General features: G+C 42.8%; 1 protein-coding gene across 3 annotated transcripts; it reads right to left on the reverse strand.

Moving 5' to 3' along the window:
* Nucleotides 1-26,744, reverse strand: bmal1a (basic helix-loop-helix ARNT like 1a). 3 transcript variants are annotated; one of them, XM_071524346.1, is made up of 20 exons: nucleotides 26,684-26,744; nucleotides 17,488-17,670; nucleotides 15,974-16,037; nucleotides 15,461-15,608; nucleotides 14,824-14,844; nucleotides 14,547-14,579; nucleotides 13,966-13,995; nucleotides 13,082-13,239; nucleotides 12,300-12,379; nucleotides 11,730-11,822; nucleotides 10,103-10,220; nucleotides 9,765-9,914; nucleotides 6,573-6,819; nucleotides 5,999-6,105; nucleotides 5,723-5,870; nucleotides 5,510-5,589; nucleotides 5,260-5,368; nucleotides 4,475-4,568; nucleotides 3,633-3,726; nucleotides 1-3,401 (listed from the first exon to the last, which is right to left on the reverse strand). In XM_071524346.1, exons 3-20 carry the CDS (start codon nucleotides 16,017-16,019, stop codon nucleotides 3,244-3,246), a joined length of 1,914 nt encoding a protein of 637 aa, XP_071380447.1. In that variant the 5' UTR covers nucleotides 16,020-16,037; nucleotides 17,488-17,670; nucleotides 26,684-26,744; the 3' UTR covers nucleotides 1-3,243. The 3 variants fall into 3 exon arrangements, with proteins under 3 accessions (XP_071380447.1, XP_071380446.1, XP_071380445.1); XM_071524345.1 differs by having other exon boundaries at nucleotides 5,720-5,870; XM_071524344.1 differs by having other exon boundaries at nucleotides 5,260-5,371; nucleotides 5,720-5,870.

Below are 26,744 nucleotides of genomic sequence, written 5' to 3' on the forward strand. Positions count from 1 at the left end.
TGATACATACAATACACTCATCATACTCATATATATTTGCATAAAGTATACTCTTAACATGATAATATTTAAAGATTTGATACATTATTGTCAGGTGGGGAGAGGAGGGGTATATCGACAAGGGGGAAGGGGGGGGGGGCACTTTATTGTAGTGTGTAGCGTAAAAACATTGAAACAGAAAAATACCACTAGAACAGATACAGAGGTAACCTCGCCAGCTAGTAGCAGTATTAGAGGATGACGGGGGCACGCGCAACATCTTTTCAGCTTTTGCTCTCGCGACCCAACCGTGTGCACACTCGAACCAAAGTGATTTAAGTGCTCTAACTGTCACGAAGCCTCGAGTATAAACTTGGGTAAGTACTCTTTTATCGTGTGGACTTGTGTAAATGTTTTTTCAACCGAATTTGAACCGGGACAGGATGCTAAATACGATTTCCCCCCTTCGAATGTCAACCTCTAATCCGAAGATTTAGGCCCGCGCGCTCCAAGGTGGCCGGCGAGGTTTAAGAGATAGGTTGTGTTGAGGATACTAAATTATCATGTAGGAGAACAGACACTGAAACCATTCAGACGCTCTTACCTTTCCCCCCGCTGAGAAAGTAGAGTAGCTCTATCCCCGTTACAAAGTCCTATTTTGCTGGAGTACTGCCGTTCATTTCTATGACGTGTATCTGTCCGTCTGCTGCTTCACGCGCCCCCCGTCTGGATCACATAGCCCTCTCGACTTAAGGTAGTTTGCATTGACAGTTTACATTGTAGCCGCAGTACTTCAGCGTACTGTTAAGTGCCCGAGAGACCAAATCCAAGAGTAACTGTAGGATTTCAAAAACCCAGTCGAATTTCAACTCTCCAAATTCTCTTTGTGCAGTAGAATTACATTCTGAGAGGTATTTGTTTCAGTCAGAATCAGTTGCATTTTTCTTTATAAATCAGGAGTGATCCGATTTAGCCCTCCTGTTTCGAGAGTTAGTTAGGGAATAAAGTCTGAATAACTCTACCATGAGTGTTTCATGGGATATTAAGTTGGCACCCCACCACCCAGTTTCTGTGTTAGTGGGCCAATGGCAACGAGGCTGCCATCATCTGCCCTCCCTCCCTCTCCCCCTAGAGAGTAGTGGGAAAGGAACAGACCTTGGTGAAACGGTGGCCGAGAACATTTTCCATGTGGAAACACGAGGGACGCTCGATTTATCGTGGGTTGCAATTGAATTGCCGTCTTTTGAGACTGGTAAATGATCTGGAGAGATAAACCGAGCGCTCCTCAAAGAGGTGAAATATTTGAAAGAGAGAGGGGGAATCTGTTTTTGCCTGGATAAATGTATTTCTGCAGGAGGACGTTTTTTTTTTTTTTGCTGTAGCTTGGCCCAAACTGTAGAGCCCTCCTGTTGCTCTGACAAGCACAGAGGGCAAAGAATCAACTGTAGGAGGTTTACTGCCAGTTCACAAGGAGCTGGTGAAGTGTCATTGTTAGTGGATGAGGGGGGGGGGGGAACACACGTGCACACCGAGCACACCGAGCTGCTGCTTCCACCAGATGAAATGAACCTGATTTTCTCCATTATTGTCAAAATAATTGTAACAGTCATCAGAGCTGCACTCCAACTGTTATCTTTTCTCATTCCCTGTTGAGTGGAACTGAACACGCTGTAAAGACTTTGTGGCAAACTGTGTGTGAGAACAGACACACACCGTACCACATGAGAGAACAAAGCAGGTCATTGAGATTGCAGTCTGCAACAGCAATAACTGCATGATTTTTTTTATTTTTTTTTTGGGCTGGCATTAGAATGCGTAATCGCAACTAAATTCTTCAGCAAATACAACAGGTAGTTTTAGGTAGAATCAGTTGTACTTTTTAACTCAGGAGAAATTGGGTTTAGAATGACAGAGCAAAATATGTCAAAACTACAGAAAACATAGTGATATGTTATGGTTATAATCAAATAATGGAAACGGCAGCTAAGTGGCTTTTTTCAACTAACAAGGTTTCATCCTCAGCCAGGTGCTGATAACTAGACGCTCTTGGGGAAACTTTATGGTTTGAGGAACTTAAACAGGGTCCATTCTCTAACCAAGGACCCCTAAGTATCTTCCAACTACTTTCCAAAGCATCACCAGAGCCATGTTGGTACGACATAATCCTTTCCTTCTGTTGGCTACAAGAAGATTCTTTAAAATACAGTCACAGATCTTACAAAAGGGCCGTGGCGGGAGGCGGAAATCAGCTGTCCCCCGACACCACTCCACCCCTCCCTATCTAAAGTCCCAGATTTCAACCGCTGTCCTTGAAACGGAGCTGTCAAGAGTCCTTGTGTGGGTTAGGGTTGGTTGTGTGTTGACCTGGCGTGTGACAGGGCCCAGAGCCACCGCTAGACAGAGTTTAGTCGCCGAAGCGCTGATCGGCGGCCATGTCGGCGCCGCGAATCCTGTAACTTGTGATTCCACGCTGGCCTGTTTTCAGAGTGTTGGGCGGTGTTGTGGAGAGCCTTGCTTTTCAGCCAACAAACACTGCAAAAAAGAATGATCTTAACAGGTCATTTGCTCTTATATTGAGTCTTAAAGCTACACTAGGCGATATCTGTATGTAAAAACACACCAGCAACAGGGAAGAGAGTCCCATCCACACTAATTGAGAGACAGCAGTTTTGCCCTGTTGCCCTAAATTTAAGCGTGAAATCCAAACTGTCTCCGTCCAGAGAAAGCCGGACTCACCAGCGTTAGATTTTCTCCTCTCTCGTCTCTTTTGTATCTTTGGTATAAAGCATCACAGAGCGGCCGGAGTGTGTTGTGTGCAGTTTACTGACCTTCACCTTACAGGATTTCTGGGTACTGAAGTTCAAATTTTTCTCTTGCCAATGTGGAAAGTTACCTAGTGCAGCTTTAAAATCTTATTTTTCTGAAATTAGCCAGTGGGAGGAGATAATTCCACTTATTTCAAATGCCATTTCACTCATCTCAAGAATTTTCCTGAGAAGTGACAATGACTAACATTAGAAAGATGTGAAACTGCCTCACCTCATTGGCAGACTTTACTTGATTTAAGAAAACTAACACTTAAAACTCAATAGTAGATTAAATGACTTGTTAAGAGGGATATGTTTTGCAGTGTATCTCTTTAGAAGGGGCGGGAACCTGGCAGCCATCGCACAACCCGACTGAACTCTCTCCACCGGTGGCTCTGGCGTTTACGAGGGAGTCTCTCTCTCTCTCTCTCTGCTCCTCCTCCTCCTCCGCCGGACCTCACAAAGGCCAGGGCAGGTCGCTGAAGTCGACGGGCCCGCCCAGGCCGGCGTCCGCCTCCAGCAGGGACATGATGACCGCCATGGCCGCCTCGTCGTTGCTGGGGCTGCTGGAGCCCGGGTCGTCCATGATGTCTATGCTCAGGTGGGAGTTGTCGCCTGGACGGAGGACGACAGAGGAACAATCGGTTAGGTTCATTTGGGGGGGGGGGGGGGGACATGGATGAAGATGAGAATACAGCCGGATAAACTCGATAACTGACTGGATGGATTCGGGGTATTCTGCTGTGAGAGAACAGTAAGTCTGCATGTGTTCGACTCAATCAAAATATTACAGGCTGGATTAAGTTTATCCTATGGCATGTGTGTGTGTGTGTGTGTGAGACTCACTCATGATGGACTGGTTGGAGTAGGGGTACCCTATAGAGTCGGGTCCCGGGATGATCCCTGTGGTCGGCAGCTCGGGTGTCCCTCCGTTCTGAATCTACACACACACAGATCGGTTTTCAGCAAAGACGGGAATTAGTGTTCAACCGCAGAGGCACAGACACGAGGCGCATATCACATTTCTTTCTTTCTGTTTCATTTCAAACATTTTCCTCAAAGAACTTGTGTTGATGCCCATGGGAAAGAAGTGTCACATTTGAAAAGTTGCTGCCCTTGTGAGAGAAAAACAACAAATTCTGCACAAGTCGGTGGGGAAAGGGAACGGAATCTGAATTTCTGATGTGGTAAATGGTGCCAGTAATAAATATGCATAACTGTCATAGATAAATATCAGTCAGTCAGTCTGGGGATTCAGTTAGACGTCTCTCTTTTGGTCTTTGGTGCATTTCAATTACAACAACCTCATTATATGCATTCTCCTACCACAGACAAAATGTCTGTTTACTTGGCGATATTTCAAAAACAGATTTTTTTAGGCCATCAGATGGTCGCCAATAACTTCAGTAATATTACACAGTGAGATTTACTTTCGGAGTGGCGTCGAATTTTTCCAAATTGTGAATATCTTATTTTGAAACGCGACTCCTCGCATATTGTTCCCGATCCACAGAGAAAGACACGCACAGCTCAGGTTTCAACCGCACCGAAGATTTGATATCCTGAGACCAGCTAGCGCACTCGCACACGGAAGAAACGTGACAGAAGCTCCAGTTTCGCATAACAAAAACCGATACTATATGGAGGAGGAAGCTACGAGTGTGTGTGTGTGTGTTTGTGTGCGTTACCTTCTTGCCCCCTGGGGAGCAGGTATCAGGCGGAGGGGTGCTGGTGATGTTTAGAGGGCTGGAGCCACAGCTGGAGGGAGAGGAGCCTCGGATCCTGACAGAGAGAGAGAGAGAGAGAGATGTTTCAGTGTGTGTACATGGATAAAAGCAGACCAAGGCTACATGCACACTGACGCAGAAAGTCATTATTCATTTTGGTTTCCCCTCATGTGACGCAGATCTGACGTCTTCTAAATCGGTGTGAACAGCAACAAGCGGCATGTGCACGAGACCTCCGAGAGACTCGCGTTCGAACGCTCGTATCGCAATCCCTCGGCGTTGCCATGGCGACAAGTAAATGTTGCATCATTCAACCTGAGGCCGTTGTCATAATTTTTGGTGCGACAGCAGCTTGGCTGAGCAGCGTTAGCACGGCGGCGGCGAGACACAACAATGGAAAGAAAGACAAACAGCCGACGGCGCACACTGAAACCGAAAACACGTTGGAGACAAAAAACGAACGCTACGTCTTTTGTTTGCTGTTATTATGTGCACACGCATATTTTTCAGCATCACTGTCAGTTCATATTGGTATCAGATACGGGTATACGGGTTACATTCTGGAGTTGAATGAAGGATGTTCGGGCTGAGAATAAAATATCGGGATATCGCGACCGGGTTCTGATATCTAACTAGGATCTAGGCCACAGGAGTTTTCCACTCAAGGACCCGATAAAATTCCAATTTCCTACCGGTTAGACTGCCTGGTTTGAGATTTGGAACACAGCGATTGCGTCTGCTCTCACCTCTGGATCTCCATCACTTCTTCGGCGATCATGCGGCCGATCTTGCCGGCGCCCGCTCTCGTGCCGCCGGGGATGCCGGGCACCGTCTGCAGCGCCCGCCTTCCTCCGCCTGCTGAACGACACACACACACACAGCAAGGCGATCATGAAAAAGTGATGTGGGCAAAATAGTTGAGGGAATATTTTTCAGCCACACTTGATGGGCTGGTACGTCTTTTTATTAAAAAGGTTCAGGTGGTGTTTTTTTTACCTTCTGAGGTGAGAACACTGTCCATGCTCTGTGGAGAGGCGGCAGATTGAGGGTAGTCTGAGCCTTCCATCATGGGACACCTGGAGAGGAAAAACGCACAAGAAGAAACATCCTGAGTGTTTTCCTTGACATTCATTTTGTTCATTCACAGGAAGAAAAATGTAAATACAAATTCTCAGCCTTCAAGAAGATGCGTAGATCAGTACTTACGACACGACGGTGTTGGTGGAGACGATGTACTCCACCTCCTTGGTCCAGGGGTTCATGAAGCTGAACCACCGGCTCCTCAGCGTGATGAAGGAGCCGTCTTTGATCTTGAACTTGTAACAGTTGGTGTTGATCTTCTCTCTCATCTGTAGCACTGTGGGGGGGGGCGGAAACACAAATATGCAAGGTAAGTTAGGCAAGTGTAGGACAAAGATCTGATTCACTCATCCATTGAGACCCGTTTAAGTCCTTGGCTCATTTTTTCATGTCCCTAGTCGGTACCTTGTCTGTGGCACTCTGCCAGGTGGCCGATGTCATCCTGGTGGAAATACTCATAGAAGGAGGTTCCCAGCAGCTCCTGGGGCAGGTAGGCTAGGATGGCTGTGGCTCTGGAGTGGAAAAGGAAACAGAGGGAGTTTGGGTTTACTGGCAACTACTTGTTTCTGGCGAATAAAAACAATGGCAATCCAGGAAATTGAAGAATTCCCAGACACATTGATCGTCCGCAAAACTTTTGTTTAGCTATTTGGAAGGTCTGCGTTGAAACTCAGCAATGAATGACAGTCATACTCTCCAGGCAGAGGGACAGTTGAGGATTATGGTTTAGCTTTTTAGTCATTATACAGCATGAAAAGATGGCAAAACAGTGTGGGTTGGCAGAATGAAAGAAATAAGAGAAACAGTTCCATTGCCATCTGAAGAGACGGAGAGAGAAAATCGAATCGATGATAGAGTCCAGATGGGTTGTTTAAAAGTAGGCAGCATTCAAAGGCTATGGAAAGGAAAAACGAAATATGTCCACACACACGCACACAATCTGCTAAACCCCCCCCCCCACGTTCTCCCGCTCCCTCACCTCTGGTCCACGAAGACGAATTTGCCGTCGATGGCGTGCCGGGAGACGTACTCGGTGGGCTTGACGCGGATGTCGGCCAGGCTGGGCTGGGGGACGATGTGGGGGTGCAGCCGGCCGATGGCCACCAGGCAGCTCAGGTTGCAGCCCTCGTTGTCGGGCTCGTTGTCCTCGTCGAGGCCCATCTTGGTGGGAGGCCAGCTCTTCAGGTAGCCCGTACTGTGGATGGTGCAGAAGCTCTTGCGGTCCGCTGCGGAGAGCGAGGAAGGAGAGACGGAGAGAGAGAGAGAGAGGGGGAGTTAGAGGTTATAATTGGTGGTGGAGTTGGCGGGAGGCCATCCCATACTGTGTGGGTGATGAAGATGCTTACGGGTCGCTGAAGAGAAACGCAGCAGGGTGTATTCGTATTGGTATTATGAAACAGATACTCCCTGACCTCAGTTCTGATTAGCTGAGTCACGCATGTGAACAGTAAGTGCATGTAATGTAATACAACATAAGAAATTAAAACCGATCCCTTTCACACAAACATTTGCGTCTTTTCTTATTACAATGGGGTGTCACTCCACTAGCTGTGCTGCTGTAAAGCCTGGCCTATATTGCTGACTTATATATATCCAAATATATTTATAGGTAATATATTTTTTTTATATGGTTCATATATTTATAGGACCCAAGATAGGAAGTCAGCTTGGGTGAATGCTCAGGGTCGGCCTAAGATATACAGTACTGTGCAAAAGTCTTAGGCATATGTCAAAGATATCCATAAAGCGAAGATGCTTTCAAAACGATGAAATGAAAAGTTTCTGAATATCAAAAATTTACAATAAACATCAGTCTACTGGCACACTAATGCAGAAAACAAATAAACATCTGAGACTTCTAAGAAATGTATATAAAAAATCTAGGGTGTCTAAGACTTTTGCACAGTACTGTATATGAGCCAGTTTTTTAAGCTTGTCACAGCCTAAAGTGTTCCTGGTTATTGATCGCTTTAGAAATCTACATTTCCTGCCCCGTAACATGAATGTGAGTATTTAGGTCAAGACACTGTATCTCCAAGTGACTCCGAATGGTTGCGCCAGTTCAGAAAATAACTGTGTTCTTCCCATTTGGCACACAAAGCACAACATCAGGAGGAGGAACAAAGTTTTCCTCTATGAAATATTCATCTAAAACACTAAAAAATTCAACATGAACGGTGACACAGCCGATGTCGGGCTGCGTGCCTCTGCTTAAATGACCTGCAAAAAGTTCTCCTGACTAAAGACATTCAGTTTACACTCCAGCGGCTCTTGTCGGGTAACGAGCAGAGCGAACACGCAGCCGGCCATATGCTCTATCTGCCCTGAGGCGGCTGCGGCTCAAACCAGGCGACGAGCTGAGCGGAAAGTGGAAGTGCAACGAGATAAAAGACTTGCGATATTTTGATAAACAGTCTCAACAGCAGACCGGCAATTCATATCGATCTTGATAATGTGGGGTTAATGGGGTTGAAAGCGGAAGTGCTCAACTGAGACGTCAATGAAGTAAAAAAAAACAAAAAAAAACAGTTGTCTGAAGATTTTTTAAATAATGGAAATACAGTCAAATACAGTATCAAAGTATGCATTTGCAGGGTTTTTTTTATATCTGCAAAACCTGGTCAAATTTGAGAGAATCCATGTTGTCTTTTGTTTTTACCGTTTATACTGTTTATCGTGCTTATCCATCTTATCTATTGGTGATTTATGAACTGTGTGGTTATGTCTGTGTGTTCTTTAGCTCTTTAACTCCAACTCTAAACTATTACATGCAAGATTGTATTTTTTTTTATATACAGTACTGTGCAAAAGTCTTGGGCACCCTAGATTTTTTATATACATTTCTTAGAAGTCTTAGATGTTTATTTGTTTTCTACATTAGTGTGCCAGTAGACTGCTGTTTATTGTAAAAAACATTTCTGAATTGATATTCAGAAACTTTTCATTTCATTCGTTTTGAAAGCATCTTCGCTTTATGGATCTCTTTGACATATGCCTAAGACTTTTGCACAGTACTGTATATACATGTGTTTATTGATTTTTGATTCAGAAAACATTATGACGTCGAAGCAACACACATCAACAAAAATAACAATTAAAAGAGGGACAAAATCAAAACAAAACAGAACATCTCGGCTCACAGACCCACACATTCAAACAGGCAAGTGACTCAGGAATTACATAAAATAAAAATAACATAGCAGGTATCACACAGATCCATACTACATAAACCCTCTTGTAAGAATAGCAGAGATATCTAAACCAATATATGACATAAAAGGCTCCCATGTTCTACGAAATACATTGTCTTTGCGATGTAACATGCATGTCAAATAGTCCAATGATACATATTCACGTATGACCTTATGCCAATATGTTTTAGATGGAACTTTGTCTGTTATCCAGTTCAAAAGAATGCATTTTCTTGCACAGAATGTTAGCATTTTGTAGAGTTTCCCCTTTATATTTATCAGTAATAAAGCCATTCGGTATCCCAAGTAACATGCATAGTGGATCACACTCTATAGTAATAGATAGGATCTTATTAATTTCCCGCCCTATAATCTGCCAGAATTGCTGTATTTTCCTGCGAGACCACAGGCAATGGGTGAGACTACTTGTCTCTATTTTACACTTGGGACATTGGGGGGAGGAGTCAATGTTAAACTTATGGCGTTGGGAGGGGGATATGTGGGGCAAGACTGTATTTTTAACAGACCTGCCTAGTTAAATAAAGGTTAAATAAATAAATAATGGTGTGTGAAGAGGCGGACTTCCTTGGTTGTGTAACGGCGATGCTCCCATGCTAACTGAGGTGTGCTTCCTGGGTCTAGGGGGGAATGTAACACTAAGAATAGTCAAGGAGGAAAACCAGGAACACAGGGAGTCTTCCTTTTCATGTGAACACAAAGAGCCACCTGATATCCTGAAATTAATTATGTTATATCCCTGGTGTGGTGTCCAAAGGAGGATGGGGTGAAGGGCTTTCCACTGGGACTAAAACATGAGAAATGTCGGGGGAGACGCTTTCAAGAGCACAGAAACAGAGAAAGAGCTGCTAAATAAATGTACAAAATCACACTGACTTCCATCGAATTACACAAGCATGACACCAATCGAAATGCCGTTTCCTTATGACTTTAACACTTTAAAAAAAAGAATAGTGTCGTACCTTTCTTCTTAGAGCAGGTGGAGGGGAAGTCTTTGTCCTCTACTTTGACAGAAGGCCTGTTGCACTTCATCCTGCAGAAGAACGACCGCCTGGCTCCGGAGCAGAGTCGGGACGGACCGGGGGTGATGTCTGTCTTCACTGGAAGACCGGCTGGAAATACACACAACATTTTGAGTCTTTTAGTACCTTGAAGTAGTATCTGATAACAGTACTTTTAAGGGACACTGCAGATTTAGACATAAAGGTCAGAGGGGAAGAGAAGGAGAACCTGCATGAGAAATCATCACTAACCAGCTTCCTAATTCTGTAAAAACGTGTGTGTGTTTGTGCTCGCTTACTTTTAGCGTCGATGAGCCTCTCGCGGGGGGCCGTGTCGGAAGAGGACAGTTGCTCTTTGACTTTGGCAATGTCCTTGGGGTGAAGGTAGTCAAACAGACTCTGACCTATCAGGTCGTTCTGGAGAGAGGGTGGGAAAGAGATAAAATAATATCAGAGAGAGCGAGAGAGAGAGAGAGAAGGGAAATGAAAGGGGGAATGGAGGGACAGAGAGAACTGAAGAGAGAAGGCCGGCACTAGGCATAAACTGATGAGGACAAGTGCAGAACTAATGACATTTGCTTCCTAGTAATAGGTAATCCGATAGTTTAAATGTTGGCCTAATAGTTTATTTCCATTAGTTTTAGTAACATTCAAGCTTCCTGGGGCAAGATCTAGTCTGAAGGGAAGACAATCCACAGCTGCCTCTAGTATTTCACTGAGTTTTGTTGTGTAGAGGTGCACCGAGTATCTGTAGTATCGGAATCAGTGCCAATTTAGCTCCAAAGAAGATCATACTCAGCAAATGAAGCCATCCCGATACCAGCTGTTTAATGAGCTGTGCTTCGGTGCAATAAAATACTTTTCTAGCAGGAGGAAAAACGTCTGCAGCATGGCAGTTCTTTGATCTCAGTGAAGCAAAGTACCAGCTGTGCCAAGCTAAGGTGTCTGGAGATGTGAAGCAGCTTCCTCAAGCCAAAGAGGGCTGGAATAATACTGGAAGTGAGGCATTTCCGCCTTCAAAATAAAAGTGTGAAGTCTGTCACCGTCACTTTTGGTAAAAAGAATAATGGACGTAAACGGGGCTTTTTGGGTAAAGAAAATCTCCATTCACTGTAGAGCAACTTCAAATATATTCACTTAGGTTCTTTCCATTACTCAAAAAAATGCAGCTCTTGTTCATCAATATGGGTTTTATTCTGAATTTTTGACTGGAAGGCGTTATTAGTGCTTGAGCTGAGCACTCAATAAGAGCCACGTTCGTTTGTGACACTTTTCAAGGCGCATTACTTAGTAGCATTATGAATATGTATTTTCAGTGCATATTTTGATCAAGTGAAGCACTTGTTTCTGTAGTTTTATAATAGGCCATTAACAGGCAGCATGAATTGAAGTTAACCGAGTGATCCTCGGATGAGTACTCACATCGGCCGACTCATCAGTTCTGACAAATTGGAATCGGTGCACCACTACTGCTGTGATTATTGCTACAGAAAATATGTAATGTGGTGGCTTTTCTGAGAAACCGCGGGGCAATTTATGTCTTTAATTTGCAGTAAAACTGCTGGGATACGCAGAAGTTCCAAGTGGAATAGGAAGTTGTGATGGTCTGCTGCTTGACAAGAGCTTTAATTAGACTATTCACTGTGGCAAAATTCTGCTGATTTGGGAAATTCACTGTTCTTTGCATTATTGAAAAAGATATAAAGGGTTTTTTTCTGCACAAAGAGAGTGGAAATAGGTCAAAACTGCAAGCCTTTGTTTAGGGAATAATTGACTTTGCATAAAAGAGATCACAAAAGTTGTGATGAACTACATGTAAAAGATTTTACAATGACTATATACAGTAGTTGGCTGATTATGATACCCAGTTTGTTGACAAGGCAGTTTCTACATTACTGTGCACTGTCACTGTCACTGTCAGCATACCTGGCTGTAGTTGAGAATCTTGTAGACCGACTCAGATACAAAGAGTATCTTGCCACGATCACACCCAACCACAAACAGGAAACCATCAGCAGCCTAGATTGATCAAACACAAAGAAAACACTGAAATATACTGATGGGGTTTTCACAAATGTCGTGTCCTCATAATGTGTCACGTCTAAGTGACAGTGACTTAAAGTTAGCTGTTTCTGCTGTTGACTAATCAGCAGAAAAAGAGTCTCATATGATCAGAAGAATATGAGACAAAAGAACAGACTGCCGACTTTTCATTATGGGCCCCTATTTTGATATCAGGATACATTTTTCAGCTCCATAATGCATATTTTGACTTTTTTTGTATGACAATAAATGCTTCAATATAACGTTACAATAATTCAGTGGAAAACCTTTTGAAGCAATGCAAACAGACAACACTGTATTTAACTATGACGGAGATACATGAATGACTACACAGTGCAGTATCAAGAAAAAAGTACTGTTGCATCTACTTCAAAATGTTGCCCGACAGTGCGTCATGACCTTTAGATGCCTAATCCTCGGTACTGGACTCACCCTTAGTATCAAGTGCTTCAGTTCATCGTCTGAGAGGAAGGAAGGCTTGTAGTTGGCCTCTGTGTAGGGGTTGGCTGCACCTAAAGACAACAGCAAACACTCATCTCACACCCGTGCGTATTCTTAAGTTACATCTCAAACGTGGCAAAAACAATTTCAGAATGACTATATCCCTTCGCTTGCACATGATATCACTTTGCATCCCTCCCAGAACCATTCAGTGAGTCAAAGCTGTAATCTGCTGTTTTTACATTTACTTCCAAGTCGACTGTGAACCCAGAATTTCAGTAAACTTAAAGGTCCGTTAAGGAAGACTTGAAAGGGTTATTGATCAATACCGATGACTCAGCCGAGTACTGGGCCAGGTGCTGAGATTTCCGGCGCTCAAAGCTCACTCTCCGGGTATAAACCCTTGGAAACAAGCGCCCCTCCTCCCACCCCTCCCATTTTCAACTGCTCGGAGATGGATGACGGTGCTACGAGTGAGCGACTGCCATCATAACACATTTTGTTCCCCAACCAAAAGCAATGACAAAGCAGTATTATGTTGCATGGTGATAAATCACCTCTGCACTAGACATTTCTGTTGGCTCTAAATTAGCTAGCTCTCTCATCTGTATGACAAAATGGGACTTCTTGCAGATCCACTTCAGTTTGTCTAGTTTGTCTCTGTCTCTCTCTCCATCCAGCCACCCCCAAGCAGTCCCGTGCCTCCGAACAGTCCCGACCATTCAACCTATTGTTTACCCAACCGCCAATGCGCCCGTCCATTCCCCCCTCACCTCTGAGTGTCTTCATGTGCTGGACGGCCATGCGCAGGACGGTCAGCTTGTCCAGCTTGCGGGACATGGCGTTGCAGGTGGGCACCAGGGACGCCAGCTCGTCGATGAAGCTGTTCATCTTGTCCCTGCGGCGCTTCTCGATCTGGCTGTGGGCCTCTCTGTGGACGGGGGAGAGCCCAGCAAGGCGTTAGCAGGCGGCTAGCCGTTAGCGTACACCGATTACACTCCTGGCTTCCTCGTATACTATCCAAGTAAGTTCTCTCGGTTATGCGTTTCGGGGCACTTTACCTGTTTTATAAAGAATCCTAGAACTACACAGAGCAGAGAACCAAGATGAGGCAAGTTATCCGTCAGCGGCTGGCATCCTTGTAAAAGAAGCTGCTCTGCGAATTACCCGGCATCTCGCAATCTAATCTAGCATGATACAGATCAGCCATCGAAGTACCGAGAAAACGTCGCTCTTCAGACGGAAGGCAAAATGCCATCTTATGCGTCTTCAGGACTCTAAGAACACATCCTTGCGTCTATCCGACCTGTCCGCTCTGCCTTCACTTCAACCTTGGCTACACCAGCCGCTAATGAAAAGGAGAGTTCTTTCCACAGAGGAGAAAGAGGGCCTGTCATCAGCCATTAGCTGTGCTCTTACAGTCCCTCAGTTCCACATAATACTCTGATCTATACACTTCAATGTATAAAGTTTCGCATTATCAACGTACACAAAGCGGCCTCTGTCTTCCGATCGGACGGAGTGACATTTAATTCATGTCGGAGAGATTAGAGGGCCGGGGGGGGGTATGAGTGAGAGGAAGAGGGGAAGAAAGAATGATACAGTATGTGAGAGAGAGAGAGAGAGAAAGGTAAAGGTAAAGAAGGAGGCTTGATACCTGGCGTTCTTTATCCGGCCCTGTTGGTCACTGGAAAGACAAACAGAGAAAGATTAGAGAGGGAGCGTTGCGAAGGGAAACTCCTCAGAAGGTTAAAAAAAAAACAAAAAAAAAACATAAATCTCACGGTTTGAGGTTCGAGCCAAGGCGGGAGATTTATGAGACAGAAAATATTTTAAGGAGCGAGGACGGGGTCAGTGAGGGGCGGGGTGGGAACGGGGGCCACGGCTGGGACAGAAAAACCTGTAGCCAGCCAACCCCGTTTGTTGTGTTTAACGACATAAGAGCTTATGCAACCAGATAAAGCTGCTGGCTATGTTTGACTGTGCATAATGATGCAATACAAATATTACGTAGCGTCTGATTAAACTTCTTTTACACTGACCCAGTCTCTCTATCTCTCTCTCACACATGATATAACATTCCCACTAATGGAGAATTCCCACTAATGTGTGTGCTTTCCCTCTGGAGTTGTGATTAAAGTTGAACTTGATTGGCTCATTGCAGCAGCAGGGAACGGGATAAAACTACAGTAAATAAAAGCATATTGACGATTAAAGCTACATTTTCACCATTCTTACCTTCCCAGTTTATCCTTGTCTGGGTCCATGTCACTAAAGAGAAAAAGACAGGTGATATTAGTTTCATCCGGGCCATCATAGCACACTCAACTGTTCCACTTCAGAAATGTTTAACTCAGCAGAAGATAATAAAAGAGTTCAGCGGGTTCAGTGTTTTTTTTTGTTTTTTTTTCCAGTACATTGATTATTCTACAGTGCAAAAAAAAACAGTCGATCGCAGGCCTTTGCCGCTTGAGCTCTTGACAAGCTATGAGCGTGAAGCCGTGTTTGAACTTACTCGAATGAGAAGCCATCGATTCTGCAAAGAAAAAGGAAACGAAACATTTTCTCAGTGTGTTGAATAATGCACATATTTTGAAAACGATTACGAAAAGACTGTGAAAGTTTGGTTGCACAAAAACAGCTGTGCGGTTTATGACTACAATGAGGTCAGTAATCGTCCGTCCTCCTCTCCTTCTTCCTTTCCTTCCCCTCTCCGTCTTTCTTCCTTCCCTTCCTCCCCCCTCTCTCACCTTTCTTTGTTCCCTTTTTCCTGGCTCTCTCTCCCTCCTTCCTCCCCTCTTTCTTTCGTTCCTCTCCTTTCCCACCTTCGCTTTTTTCTTTCGATCACCTTTTTCTCTTTCCTTCCTTCCGTCCTTATTCTTTTGTCTCCTTCCTTCCTTTTCTTGTTTTCGCTCCTTTCTTTGCTCCCCTTTTTTCTATTCCCTCCTTCCTTCCTATCCTTTTCCCTTTACCTCTTACCTTGCTTTTCTTTCTTTCCACCTTATTCATTTCTTTCCCTTTCCATCCTGACATTTTTTTCTTTGCATATTGCCTTCTTTCTTTCCCTTCCTACCCCCCACCCTCGTCTTTCTTTCTTTCCTTCCTTCCTCCCCTCCTTTCTTTCCTCCATCCCTCCTTCCCACCCTGCTTACTGGTAGTCGGTGGTGCTCCCCTTCCTCTTGCGGGTGTAGTCCATGCCGGGTGTGCTGATGGAGCTGGAGATGAGGTCGGTGGAGCCGGGGGACATGAAGTCGGTCATCGTAGACGAGATGTCCATCCTTTGGTCTGCCATCAGATCATCTGCAGCGCAAAGACAAAACACCTCTGTTATGCACCCAGGGTATCCGACCGGCTTTTTGAAGGAATTCCTAAGCAAGGTCAAAGGTCAAGATCAAAGAGGGAAAACAGCACCAGTGGGGTGAGTTTCACACATGGACAGGGTGGGGGACTGAGTGCAACAACAACCTTCAGGGGCAAAGATTACAAAACATCCGGAACCTCTACACCCATAATAAACACTATTGGAAATCATTCAGAGATCTCATGCATGGAAAAGAGGGGAGAAAAAAAACAAGATACTGGACATTTCCCAAAGACAGACTGAAAAACACTTGCCTGATGTGTTTAAAAGTTTAAAAAAAGGCAGGGAGTGTCCCCACACTCACCACAGATGTTCATCACAGCCTCTGTGTTAAAATCATCTCCTTCCATCCACTCTAGAGCCCTCGACTGTGGACACAACACACAAAAGCATCACGTTTGCAGCAACGAATCATCAGTGAGGTCATTTTGAAATTGTGCAATAAAAACAAGCGCGAGTGTGTGTGTGTGTGTGTTTGTGTTTGTGTTGCCTGGACACCGTGGGCAAAACATGCCATCTAGATCAAATGTGGTGGGAGAATAAACAGGAAGCAGCTATTGTCTGCATGTATACATCTCAAATTATTTTTTTCCCCAGGAGAAATAGGCCATACCATATTGTTTTCATGAAAGAAATAAACCTGAGTGGTGATGTGTTGTGTGTGTGTGTCCCAATTACCCAATTTCAACCCACAAAAGTAATCAAAGTGACTCCAACTGATATTTTCCCAGCTGAATTTGACCCAGTTTTGCACCGCCTAACCACTTTCAGAAATGCTGACAATGACTCAAAACACTATAATCCTGCTTAAAGAGCCTTCCCTTTAGCTGGCTACCTAGTTAAATTATTAGGTTACTTAAATAGATAGAACACAGTGTAGTAAGTGATTAAATTTAGGGCTTAGTGTGCAAGAACATATCATTCCAGTGGGTGCTAGCGGCATGTTATGGAGACAAAATACAGCACCAGTTTATTGTTGACTATAATGTGCTTAAAATTAGAAAAGTGTGATAATCATGTGATGTTTACTTGAATTGTCTACATTTTCATAAGATTTAGGTTTGCTAGTGGGTATTAATCCAGTGGTTGAATCTTAAGACATTGATGTTTTGAGAAAAAAATTGCAGTTAGTCCTCTTCCTAGAAAGCTCAATATCAAGTATCAAGTTCCTAAAAAGCTCCCAACTTGCCTGGTAAAAAAAACTCCCTAGTAAACGCAAGCCAGCAACTAGGACAAAGAACAACGAACCAAAAATGGGCATGGACAGTCAGGTTTAGATATGAATGAAGATATGAATGTACAATGTGAATGGAAGTGCACTTATGTAGTCTCTAGTAGACATGATTTTGCTTATGTGCTGCAGCCTCAGTTCCAACTGGCTGTGACAATGTTGTTGCCTCCTTGCTCTTCCTCTTAGATCAAGTGAGTAAAAAACTGCCACCTTGTCATTTACTGAACTAATTTATATTACTCAAAGGAAAAATCTGCCCTGAAACACTTAAACACTGTTACTTTGAATGAAAGCAACAAGTTACTGTCCTCTGGGGGTTGTTGAAAATCATTCTGGGAAATGTAGGAAATCACTAACCGAAGTGGAAGTAGACAAAGCAGTTGTGGTAAGAGAGGAAAAGTAGCTATCCGAGGGTCGATTTTTCCTTTAATATATTCCACTCACTGGCAGTTCTCACAGGAAGCAGACTGAAGTTATACACTAGATCAATAGGCCTTTCTTGATTCTATTCAGCCTCTCTGAAATATGAGTTGGAGCAGACTGTACATACAGAACAGGGCTTGTCAAGGCTCAGACGGTTCAGGTACCTGGATAGGAAACTGGAACAGGCCTCCTGGATTGGCCCGGTGTCGTCTGGATCAGCCTGGTCTGATCCGGTCTGGCCTGGTGTCAGTCTGGTTTGATTCTGTTTGACCTAGTTTCATCCGGTTTGATGTCGCCTGTCCCTGGTACGATCTGGCTTTTAAGCAACTGGTGTAACTGGTCTACCTCTGGAGAGAGATGAGGAGAAATGACAATGTCAGTAAGGTCTGATGTTTTGTTTGATTTACAAGCATAACACACTGACAGCTCTCTTTGACAAATCTAAAAATAAAAATATACAAAATACAAGAGATCAGAAAAATGAACAAGACCACATTAAATAAACAATCAGCATCTACAGTTTGGCAAACCCAAGCAAAAACAAAACATGGCACACATTCAAATAAATCAAGAGAACTCCTCTTATGTTCGTTACAGCTGACCTGAAAAATGGAATAACTGAATCTAGGCTAATTGAATCGTTTCCTGGAATTTGCTCTATTTGGTGTGCAGATGAAAGCTAAAAGCAGATTTCTCTATTTATGCACTGACATGTAATTTCCATGACTAGATATGATGATGAATATGATTTTGCAGAGTGGCTGCTCTATACTGTAACCTTGAAGGAAAACACTTCAAAGCTTCTTGCAGATTCCCTTAGGAGTATTGAGTTGCTATCCCTGCCATCTGTGATCACTATGCCACGAATGTGAAATTTAACCCTGAATTTGAAAGTTTGTGTTAATCAGGATTAAATGTTAGCAAAATCTCATAGCCTAGTGTGGCTATGAGATCCTAGAAGCCTCAGCTCTGGACAGGTTTCCTTTCCAGCAGGGCTGGGTGATATGCAAAACATTAATATCACAACAATCCTAAGAAATAATCTTCAATATTGATATAACATCATCTGCTAACATAGGCAAAATCACACGTTAAATAGGCTAGTCAAATTGATGTTCATCACATTAAACTGCATGGCAATCTCATCATAGATCTCATTTTGCGAGAGATTTTATTTGCTTATTATCATTAAATTAGACAACAGAATTGTGTATCATGATAAATCTATATTACTTCCTCACAATATTATTCTACTGAAAGATAGGATAATACTGATTATTGCCCAGTCCTCTTTCCAGGCCACATTTCCTTGACCTAACAGAGATTTTTGCTAGACATTTAAGGAAAGGTATTTTTTATCAGTTTTGGGAGTATGGATCTAGGTAATTCATACTGCTTCATGACCAATTTCCAATGTTACTTTCAACACATGTTGTGCTTTAAATATGCCTTTTATATCATTACAGAAGAAGAGTAGTACCAAAGTTGTGCACCATTTGCTTTTATTGGGTGAGAAAAAAGCCCAGAAATTAACTTCCACATTCACAAAAACGGTCCTCATTCCAAGTAAGAAGCACTCATTACATCAGCAGTTTTTCTTAACACGCTCCATTCAGACTCACTGGCTTTTAGGGAAATTAGCCCCAATAAAGAATTTATGTGTGTTATTCCTATGATCTTGAATAGGCTTAGCTTAGTTTAGATTTATACACACAAAAAGGGCAAGACTGTATTCTGTAATTTACTTAAAAGGTAATATTGTAGCACTTTAACATTGCCATCTGCTATTGGCTGATCTTTGGTAACAGGTGTCACCTTCTATAGAGTACAACAGGTGGTGACAACAACTGGGTCAGGCTTTATATCACGCAGGCTTTATATCATGCAGATTTGGGTTACTGTTTAATAATCACCATTCCCAGTGTCAACATGCAGCTCTGGATACAATAGCCTATTCAACTTTTATAGGAGTAATTTGTAGATTTAGAAAATTATGAACAACTTTGATGTACAATAAATGTCTTCTACTATAAACCAGTGCAATTTTATTCCTTGCATGTATTAAATCTTAGCTCTTTTGTGTGTCTTTTTTCCTGCAGACATATCCTGCTCTGCAGTCCTCCCTCCTCTTCAGATACTATCAGCCTGTCTTTCACTGCATGATTCCCCTGAGACGGCTTACTAGAAGTCATTTGTTTGCGACTAGTTGCAATTCTGAGAAGGTTGAATGAGGCCACACTGTAGACAGACTTCATGAATAGGCCTACGTGTTGTGGTGGTTACAGGTCAACATAGTCCTACTTAGAGCCGTCTGTTATACAGCCCAATGGACACAAGTACACAAGATCAAAGACATGTCAGGTGTTGTTCCTCGTCCTCCACCTCAGAACACTGAGCCATTAGGCGGGTTAGGTTCTATAAATCTGGCTTTACATTGTGCATTTTCACTTTCTTGCAACTTTTGAGTTACATAGTAGAACCAGGTATTGAAAATAATGAGTTTGCCTTGTATCCTTGTACAAGCACTTCGCTATAATAGTTTGACGAGATGCCCTTATACAGTCACAGTTTATCAGGAGTCTGTCAAAGCAAAATTTCTGCCTGGTTCACTTCCCTACAGTGTCCATAAATGCACCTGTTTAGAAACACACAGTGTAACTCTGACTAGCAGTTAGACACAGTCTCTACCACTATGCAAGCAGATTAACTCTGATTGCACTGAAGGGAGACATGTAGCCAAACTGGGTGACCATACCTAATAAATCCATTGACCATCAGTTACAGTCATTAAATTAAATTAGAAATAGTTTAGAATGCAAGTTATTTTACAACATTTAGGCCCATTTCAAAAATAAAAACAACATAAAGATAAATTACTAACAAAATACACACATTATGAATGGTAGGCTATATAATGTTAGACCTCGCTAAACAGATGGGGTAAACATGTTATGCTGTTTCGGTCTATTGCAGAAATTAGTGCTAAGAAAAGCTAAGGAAACCTAGTGCTAATTTTAGTTAAGGACTTCACTGAGTGAAGTATTAGGCTGCCACTCGAAGACACTGTTAATTCAATTTAGTGTTTTATTGGCTGACTGTATGTTCTCCTGAGTGATTGGCTGCCTGCTTGTTCTACTGATTGTTTTTAGAACTATTGAATAAGTGATAGGTTGGCTAGTCGGCCAAGCAGCAAGGCACCCAATAAATAAGGGAAAATATAAGTGAGATTGGGGAAAGACTGTAAGATCGCACAAGCTTTATGGGGGAAAAAATAATAATCATGGGTGATTGGAAGCCATTCTGAAACCCTGATTGTTTCCTGTAAGCTATCAGAAAAAAAACGCTCTGTTGGGTCACCTGAAAGTTTAATCTGCAGGAAACCCACCCTGGGAGGGAGACCGGACAGCAGTGATGCAAAATGTGAGGCTCGAGAACCATTGTTGAAGTGGTACTAGGTCAGGACAGGCTGGGCAAGCTCTTTTACTGGGACAAAGCTCTGGGCTAGAAGGGGAAAACCACTGTGTCATGATTGAACACTGAAAGGAACTGGTGCCGGAGTGGAAACTGGGTCAGCCAGTCTCTATGGTCTCAAACCAGCCAGCCTCATTTCCATCTACCACCTACTTCTACTTTGTCAGTGAGTCAGCAAGCCATTCAGCTTCATTTCCCTATTCTACATTCTACACCCACTCAGTCAGTAAGTAAGCAGCCAGCAAGCCTGTCAGGCAGCCTGTCAACAAGCCTAATACAGTTGGTCATAAAGTGAGGCGGTCAATGAAGTGGCCAGTCAGCAGGTTTCTCAGCCACCTGCACAATCTCCCCAATCACAAACGCTTCCAACCCGACAGTCAGCAGTCAGCCAACCAGTCAGTCACTCTTTGAATCAGTTAAGAAAATCATTTGGTCGGTCCATCAATAAAACAGCCAGTCAGACACTCATATCAGTTTGTTATCCACTTTCAATAGGTAAAATCAGCAGTTGGCCAATCAACAAGGAAACACTGGTCATTCTTATTCCTGTCAGCCTCTGAGTTCTAGATTTTGGCCTATCAGATCTGTGCCTACACAACCTGCCCCCTCAACCTTCATCAACCTTTCTCCATTGGGGAACTTTCTCCATTATTATGCCTCTACTGCACTTCATTTCAAGGCTGAACACATCAATTTTACAGTCAGAAACGCACAGATCGGGGCGCCCCGGTGGCTCACCAAGTAGAGCGCGTACCATGTAAGGCTCAGACCTCCCTGTCTATCTCTCACACTGTCTCTACCTAATAAAGCATAAAAATGCCTAAAAAAAATTGTTTAAAAAAAGAAACTCACAGATCAAGATCTTGGAAAGGCTGGATCCTGCCTTGCAACACAACCCTCTGGTAATAACACATGGGTTGCTGTAGCAAAATGCCTCCCTGCCAAAGCTGTAGGCCGATTCATAGAGCACAGTTCTTAAGTTAGCTTTGCAACAGGACAATTATTTTAGTTTGGTAAATACAGCCTAAATTATATGGACAATTTTAGCATAGGTATCACTTAAAGGTCCTTCATTTAAGACCACGTGAAATGGGAAATGACTTTTGTTAAGCAAGCTATTAATATAAGCAAGGAGCAATTATAATATAATTGCTCCTAGCTATACGTCTATTTTCTGTCACACTACCGAGGAGCATTCAGAAATGTTGTCATGCTAGTTTGGCTCAGTCCAACTTCTTTGCATGTAAAAATAGCTAGATGCTTGTGGCATTGTGGTGGAGCCATGCTACCTTACACTGAACTTGATTGCCCTTGACTGTCTTGAAGTTTGCCCACACTGGGCTTTTGTGTGGCTTTGTTAAAGGAGAATTGTGGTTATTTTCAACCTGGACCTTATTTTCCTAGTTGTTGCCTTCATGATGATTGATTGTGTTGAAAATGTCATCACTTCTTTCACTGCAGAGCGTTCATACCTCCACGTCGCTGGACGAGCTGCCAATCCCCACACACATACACAGGGCCAAAACAGTAGGCTAATCTCCAACAGTATCAATCACAATCCAAAAAAATGATTAAAACACGTCCTTTCAACACAATAACTCACACTGCAATGGCACCTTACATCCAATGCCCAATTATCCATCGGATGTTCAGTAAATACGAACTGCCGACTGTGAATAAACGCCACGTCAACCTCTTAGTGGTAATAACAAGTAGGATATGTGGTAGGCTGTGATATTTCCCACCTGACATAACAAATTGTGTAAATGTGTCAATACAAGAAGTAAAATATAGCAGCAAATCCACCAATGATGGTAGTCCAAGGTATGAAAAATCACATTTATCAGTTATATTCACATTAATACAATCAACCATACTCACAAGACCGACAGCAAGCAAAGTCAACAAGGAAGTGTGTGAGCAATGCTAAAAAAGTATCAAATGGACTGTTATGACTGAAATGTGATAATTGTTCAATTGCAGTGATTTAAAAGATATGTGTAACTACAAGGGAGTGCTATTGTGTTGAAAGGACATGTTCTAATCACTTTTTAGGTTCAACTGTTGGCGATTACTGTTAGCCTTGTGTATGTGTGTTGGACAGCAGCGCTCCCGGCGACCTGCCTGGAGGTATGAGCGCTCTATAGTGAAGTAAGTGATTCAATTATCAATACAATCAATCATCATGATGTCATGAAGTATTTCACTGGGTCTCTAAAATCACAGTATGATGAGATCCAAATAGGTGTGCAGTCTCATTGAGTAATAACTTTAGCAACGTGGGGCAATCAAACACTGGTTCATGCAATGCCATACACAGGCCTGAAAGCCATGATGGAATTGACAGGCAACATTTTAAGTAAACATAAATGGGCAATTTTTCAAAAAACTATGATTAGGGCTGTCAATTTCCCCTGAAAATCAAATTCAAGTATGACTTGACTGAAATAAGCCAGATTCGACTACATTCCACTATTGGGGTAAAATTTAGATAATATTAACACATGAAAGCAGAGCAGAATGAAGAGATAACACATTCTAAATGGATCAAATTCTATCCGGAATCCGTCTTTCTGGTATTGAATTTCTTATTGTTGTTACTGATTTGAGTTGTTCTGCTGATTATTGCTTTTTACTGAGGGGAATCCACATTAAATGTTTTCTGCCATGATGCTACCAGCAAGCGTTTTTTTTTTTTAAACAAACTAGCAGGCTAGTAGAAGAGATTGCGAGAGCGTCAGAGAGTGAGAGTCTATGCAGCCAAGAAGGCATGGGGAAATGTATTATTTTTTGACATTTGTTCTGACAGCCTTAACAAACAGTATTTTTACCCATCTTCCTGTATTGTTGAACATTACATTCCACCAAGTAAAACTGGCAGAAATGATTATTCAACATTATCAACAATGTCGGCAATCAATTAGCATTTCCCATTGTTGATTTGTTAAAGTTACTCAGGCCTACTTCCTCTCCAACCTTTCATTTGTATTTTAAAAATAGCTTATGCTCACAGTAGTTTTGAGGATGACGGGCCCTCAAACAAGCCTTTAAAACAAAAGACTTAAGTACAGAAAATTGTGGGAACTCATCAAGGAAAAGTAAAGAAGTAAATATCGTGCAAGATCGACTTGGCTGCATGCTCGAGTACATGAAAAGTTTAACATCTCAGTGTGCAAGATGGCAAAGCATCTTCACAGTAAATGTAAATCTGCTACGTTAGCACAGTGTTAGCATAGGTGTTCACTGTGTGAAATAACTTTAGATACCAGGGTTTCCACCAGACATTTATAGCGGGGGCACAATACCCTGATACATTCTGAGCGCTTCCACTAACGTCCACTAATGAATACATTTTCCCCCCCCAATAGAACCTTACGCTCAGATGACATCCAAAGAAATGTCATGGAGGCCCTAGTTCACGCAGCAAAGACCGTGTTGTTTAGTCCACTGATTTGCCAGACTCAGTAAGCACAGTAAAAATGTGACTGGTTACTACTGGTCTACCATCATGTCTTTGTGACAATTTTTATCAAGGCAGCGAGTTGCAATGTTGGGGAAAAGCAGAGTTTATTCAATAATTTGAGGTGCCTCTGGCTGGATCACTACAGATTACTATAGATTACATTGGCTGGTTGTATAAAACTGAACTCTGGGCTATTAATGTTGACAATTTTGTACAAATCACCATATTACCCAATCAAATTCCTTAGTAAGAGAATGTATTGTCGACTGGGAGTTGTGTAGACGGCAAGACAAACAAGCAGAGAGTAAAGCAAGGTGTGGCTGACAGAGTCTTTGTAGTTATAGGCGGGATAACCTAAATCACTACAGACTGAGCATCACTAGGCTTGTATTGGCGTGGCAACATACAAATCTAGAATCTATTTTATTTTGTGTGTGTGTGTCTGTGTGTGTTAAATGACTAAGTTTCTGGTATATTCAATAGGGATTTCTTTCGGTTTTCATACTCATTTCAGACGTGCCAATTGTGGATGCATTTGATGCCAATGATGCCATGTGGCCATCACTGGTGGCTTTAGACACCTCTAATGGCTTATCAAATATGAAATTGCACATCTCATTAATTGCCAAGCCTTGTTTGACTTGGAAAAGCTCCTTGGTTGCGGTTAGCCTATTCATTATTGGCACCACTGCTCGCCCGTCCCTCTGAGGCACTTTTTAAGTCATTGCCTCGGGGAAACCCTAGATACAAAATTTTCATTATGACATACAAAAACATATTTCATGTTTACGCAAAATACTGTTGAGCTCTCAACAGAAACTAGTACAGAATAGAAGTCGTTTACATCAAAAATTTTACCTGCCAACATTTTTTCCCAGTGTTCCCTTTAATTTTTGCCATATCTTTGATCTTTCCACTCTCACTTTTCCATGGATGCTTGTTTCCTTGTTGAGAGAGCTGGTATTGAATCTCACCTTCCTGACCGGCAGCCAAACCAACAACACTTTAGGGTTATTACCACCCTGTTGGATTCACTTCAAACTGCTCTTATCACAAACGCCTTCGTGGCAAACTAGGAGCTAATCAATACTGATAATAATGTGGGGCTACCTGACTATGAGCAACAACAACGCTGTCAGTCCAAGTCTTAAGTTCACGGCGGATGCCTGTGCTTATGAACAATAATACATAATTTAGTGATGTTTCAAGAGAAATTAGGTCTGTGAACTATACAATTCAAAAACCCAGTGCTTGTTAACAATCTAGCAATAACCATGGCAATACAAATCATGCAAAATAAACATGAAAATGAAAGCAATTATTTGCATAAATTGTAGATCAATGGTCACCACTCAGTTTTTAATATCAGGGACGCCCAAATAGATCCACAGTAGACCATGAACCCACATTTGATAAGACTGACCATCTCTATATACCAGTATAGACCGGTATATATTGTAGTCATAACCATAGTGGGGAGAGTGACACTGTTATCAGTACAGTCATCCTTAGACATTTACTCGTTGCTCTCATTTCTACAGGGTGAGACAATAGTTAAATATAACTATTGCTCATCTTGCTGTGGACCCTCTGAAACTCCCTAAAGGAGTCCTGGAGGTCCCAGGACCCCACTTTGGGACCCACTGATGTAAAAGTACAAAACAAAAGACACTGCTGTGCATGATGCACGACGAATGCCAGTCCCCAGAACCTGATATCACATCATGATCATCTTTTGGCAATCACTGCGGAGAGAGGGAGAGACTGCAGAAGAGAGGAGAGGTTGCCACATTTCCACTGCCAATGCCAAGACTGTGTCACGACACTTCATGACCAAACATGAGCCAAATGGTCTCGTAAAGGCCAGGGTTTTGTTATGGGTTACTTCTGCAGCCACACATGCTACTGTGTTGTTCGAAAAGATACACGACGGAGGCTTTGAAGTTACTGGTAGAGGGATGGATGCTGTCGAAGAAATCGTGTACCAGACACCAAGGCCTGTTTACATGGGCAAGCCCAGTGGTTAGCATTGTTGACTTATTCGTTCGCATTTAGGTTAAACGTTAAACAAGCCTGCCGACCGGGACTTACCTATACATTAGAGCCTCCCGTGAGCCCCGGTAATTCCTGACAACATTTAATGCTCGCCTGGCAGAATGTGGGCGGCTTTCCCACCCTTTTATCCATCACAGCATATAGCCCCGTTAGCTAATATTAGCATACAGTGGCTAGCCGAGGAACGCTAACTGTCAAGAAAAATGGACTTGGCCAGCGAGCTAACGTCCCTCCTCCTGCTCTAGAAAACCACATTGACATGACCACAGCGCAGGGAAAACATCGACGCGAGCCATCATGGATAAAAACCCAACAAACTCATCGAGGTGCATTATCGATAACTAGCGGAGTCGTTTGCGTGTTGTACTTACAGTGGATCCAATGCGATAGGTCTATCCATTTAAAGTCGCTGGGTAAAATGTAATAGCAACC

Source organism: Centroberyx affinis, unplaced genomic scaffold (genome assembly GCF_046629955.1).
Source record: "Centroberyx affinis isolate AG114_WGS23_722 - 3 ecotype Tasmania unplaced genomic scaffold, CSIRO-AGI_Caff_v1 ptg001184l_1, whole genome shotgun sequence".
Classification (NCBI taxonomy): Eukaryota; Metazoa; Chordata; class Actinopteri; order Beryciformes; family Berycidae; genus Centroberyx; species Centroberyx affinis.

Bases quoted from the DNA above. Each gene is read 5' to 3' on its own strand.
- bmal1a (XM_071524344.1), bottom strand. From the start codon at position 16,019: ATGGAAGGAGATGATTTTAACACAGAGGCTGTGATGAACATCTGTG. The intron at 9,915-10,102 runs GTAAGCGAGCAC...GTGTATTTCCAG, and splicing joins GAGGCTCATCGACGCTAAAA to CCGGTCTTCCAGTGAAGACA. The intron at 6,820-9,764 runs GTACGACACTAT...CGCTCTCCGCAG, and splicing joins CACCTGCTCTAAGAAGAAAG to CGGACCGCAAGAGCTTCTGC.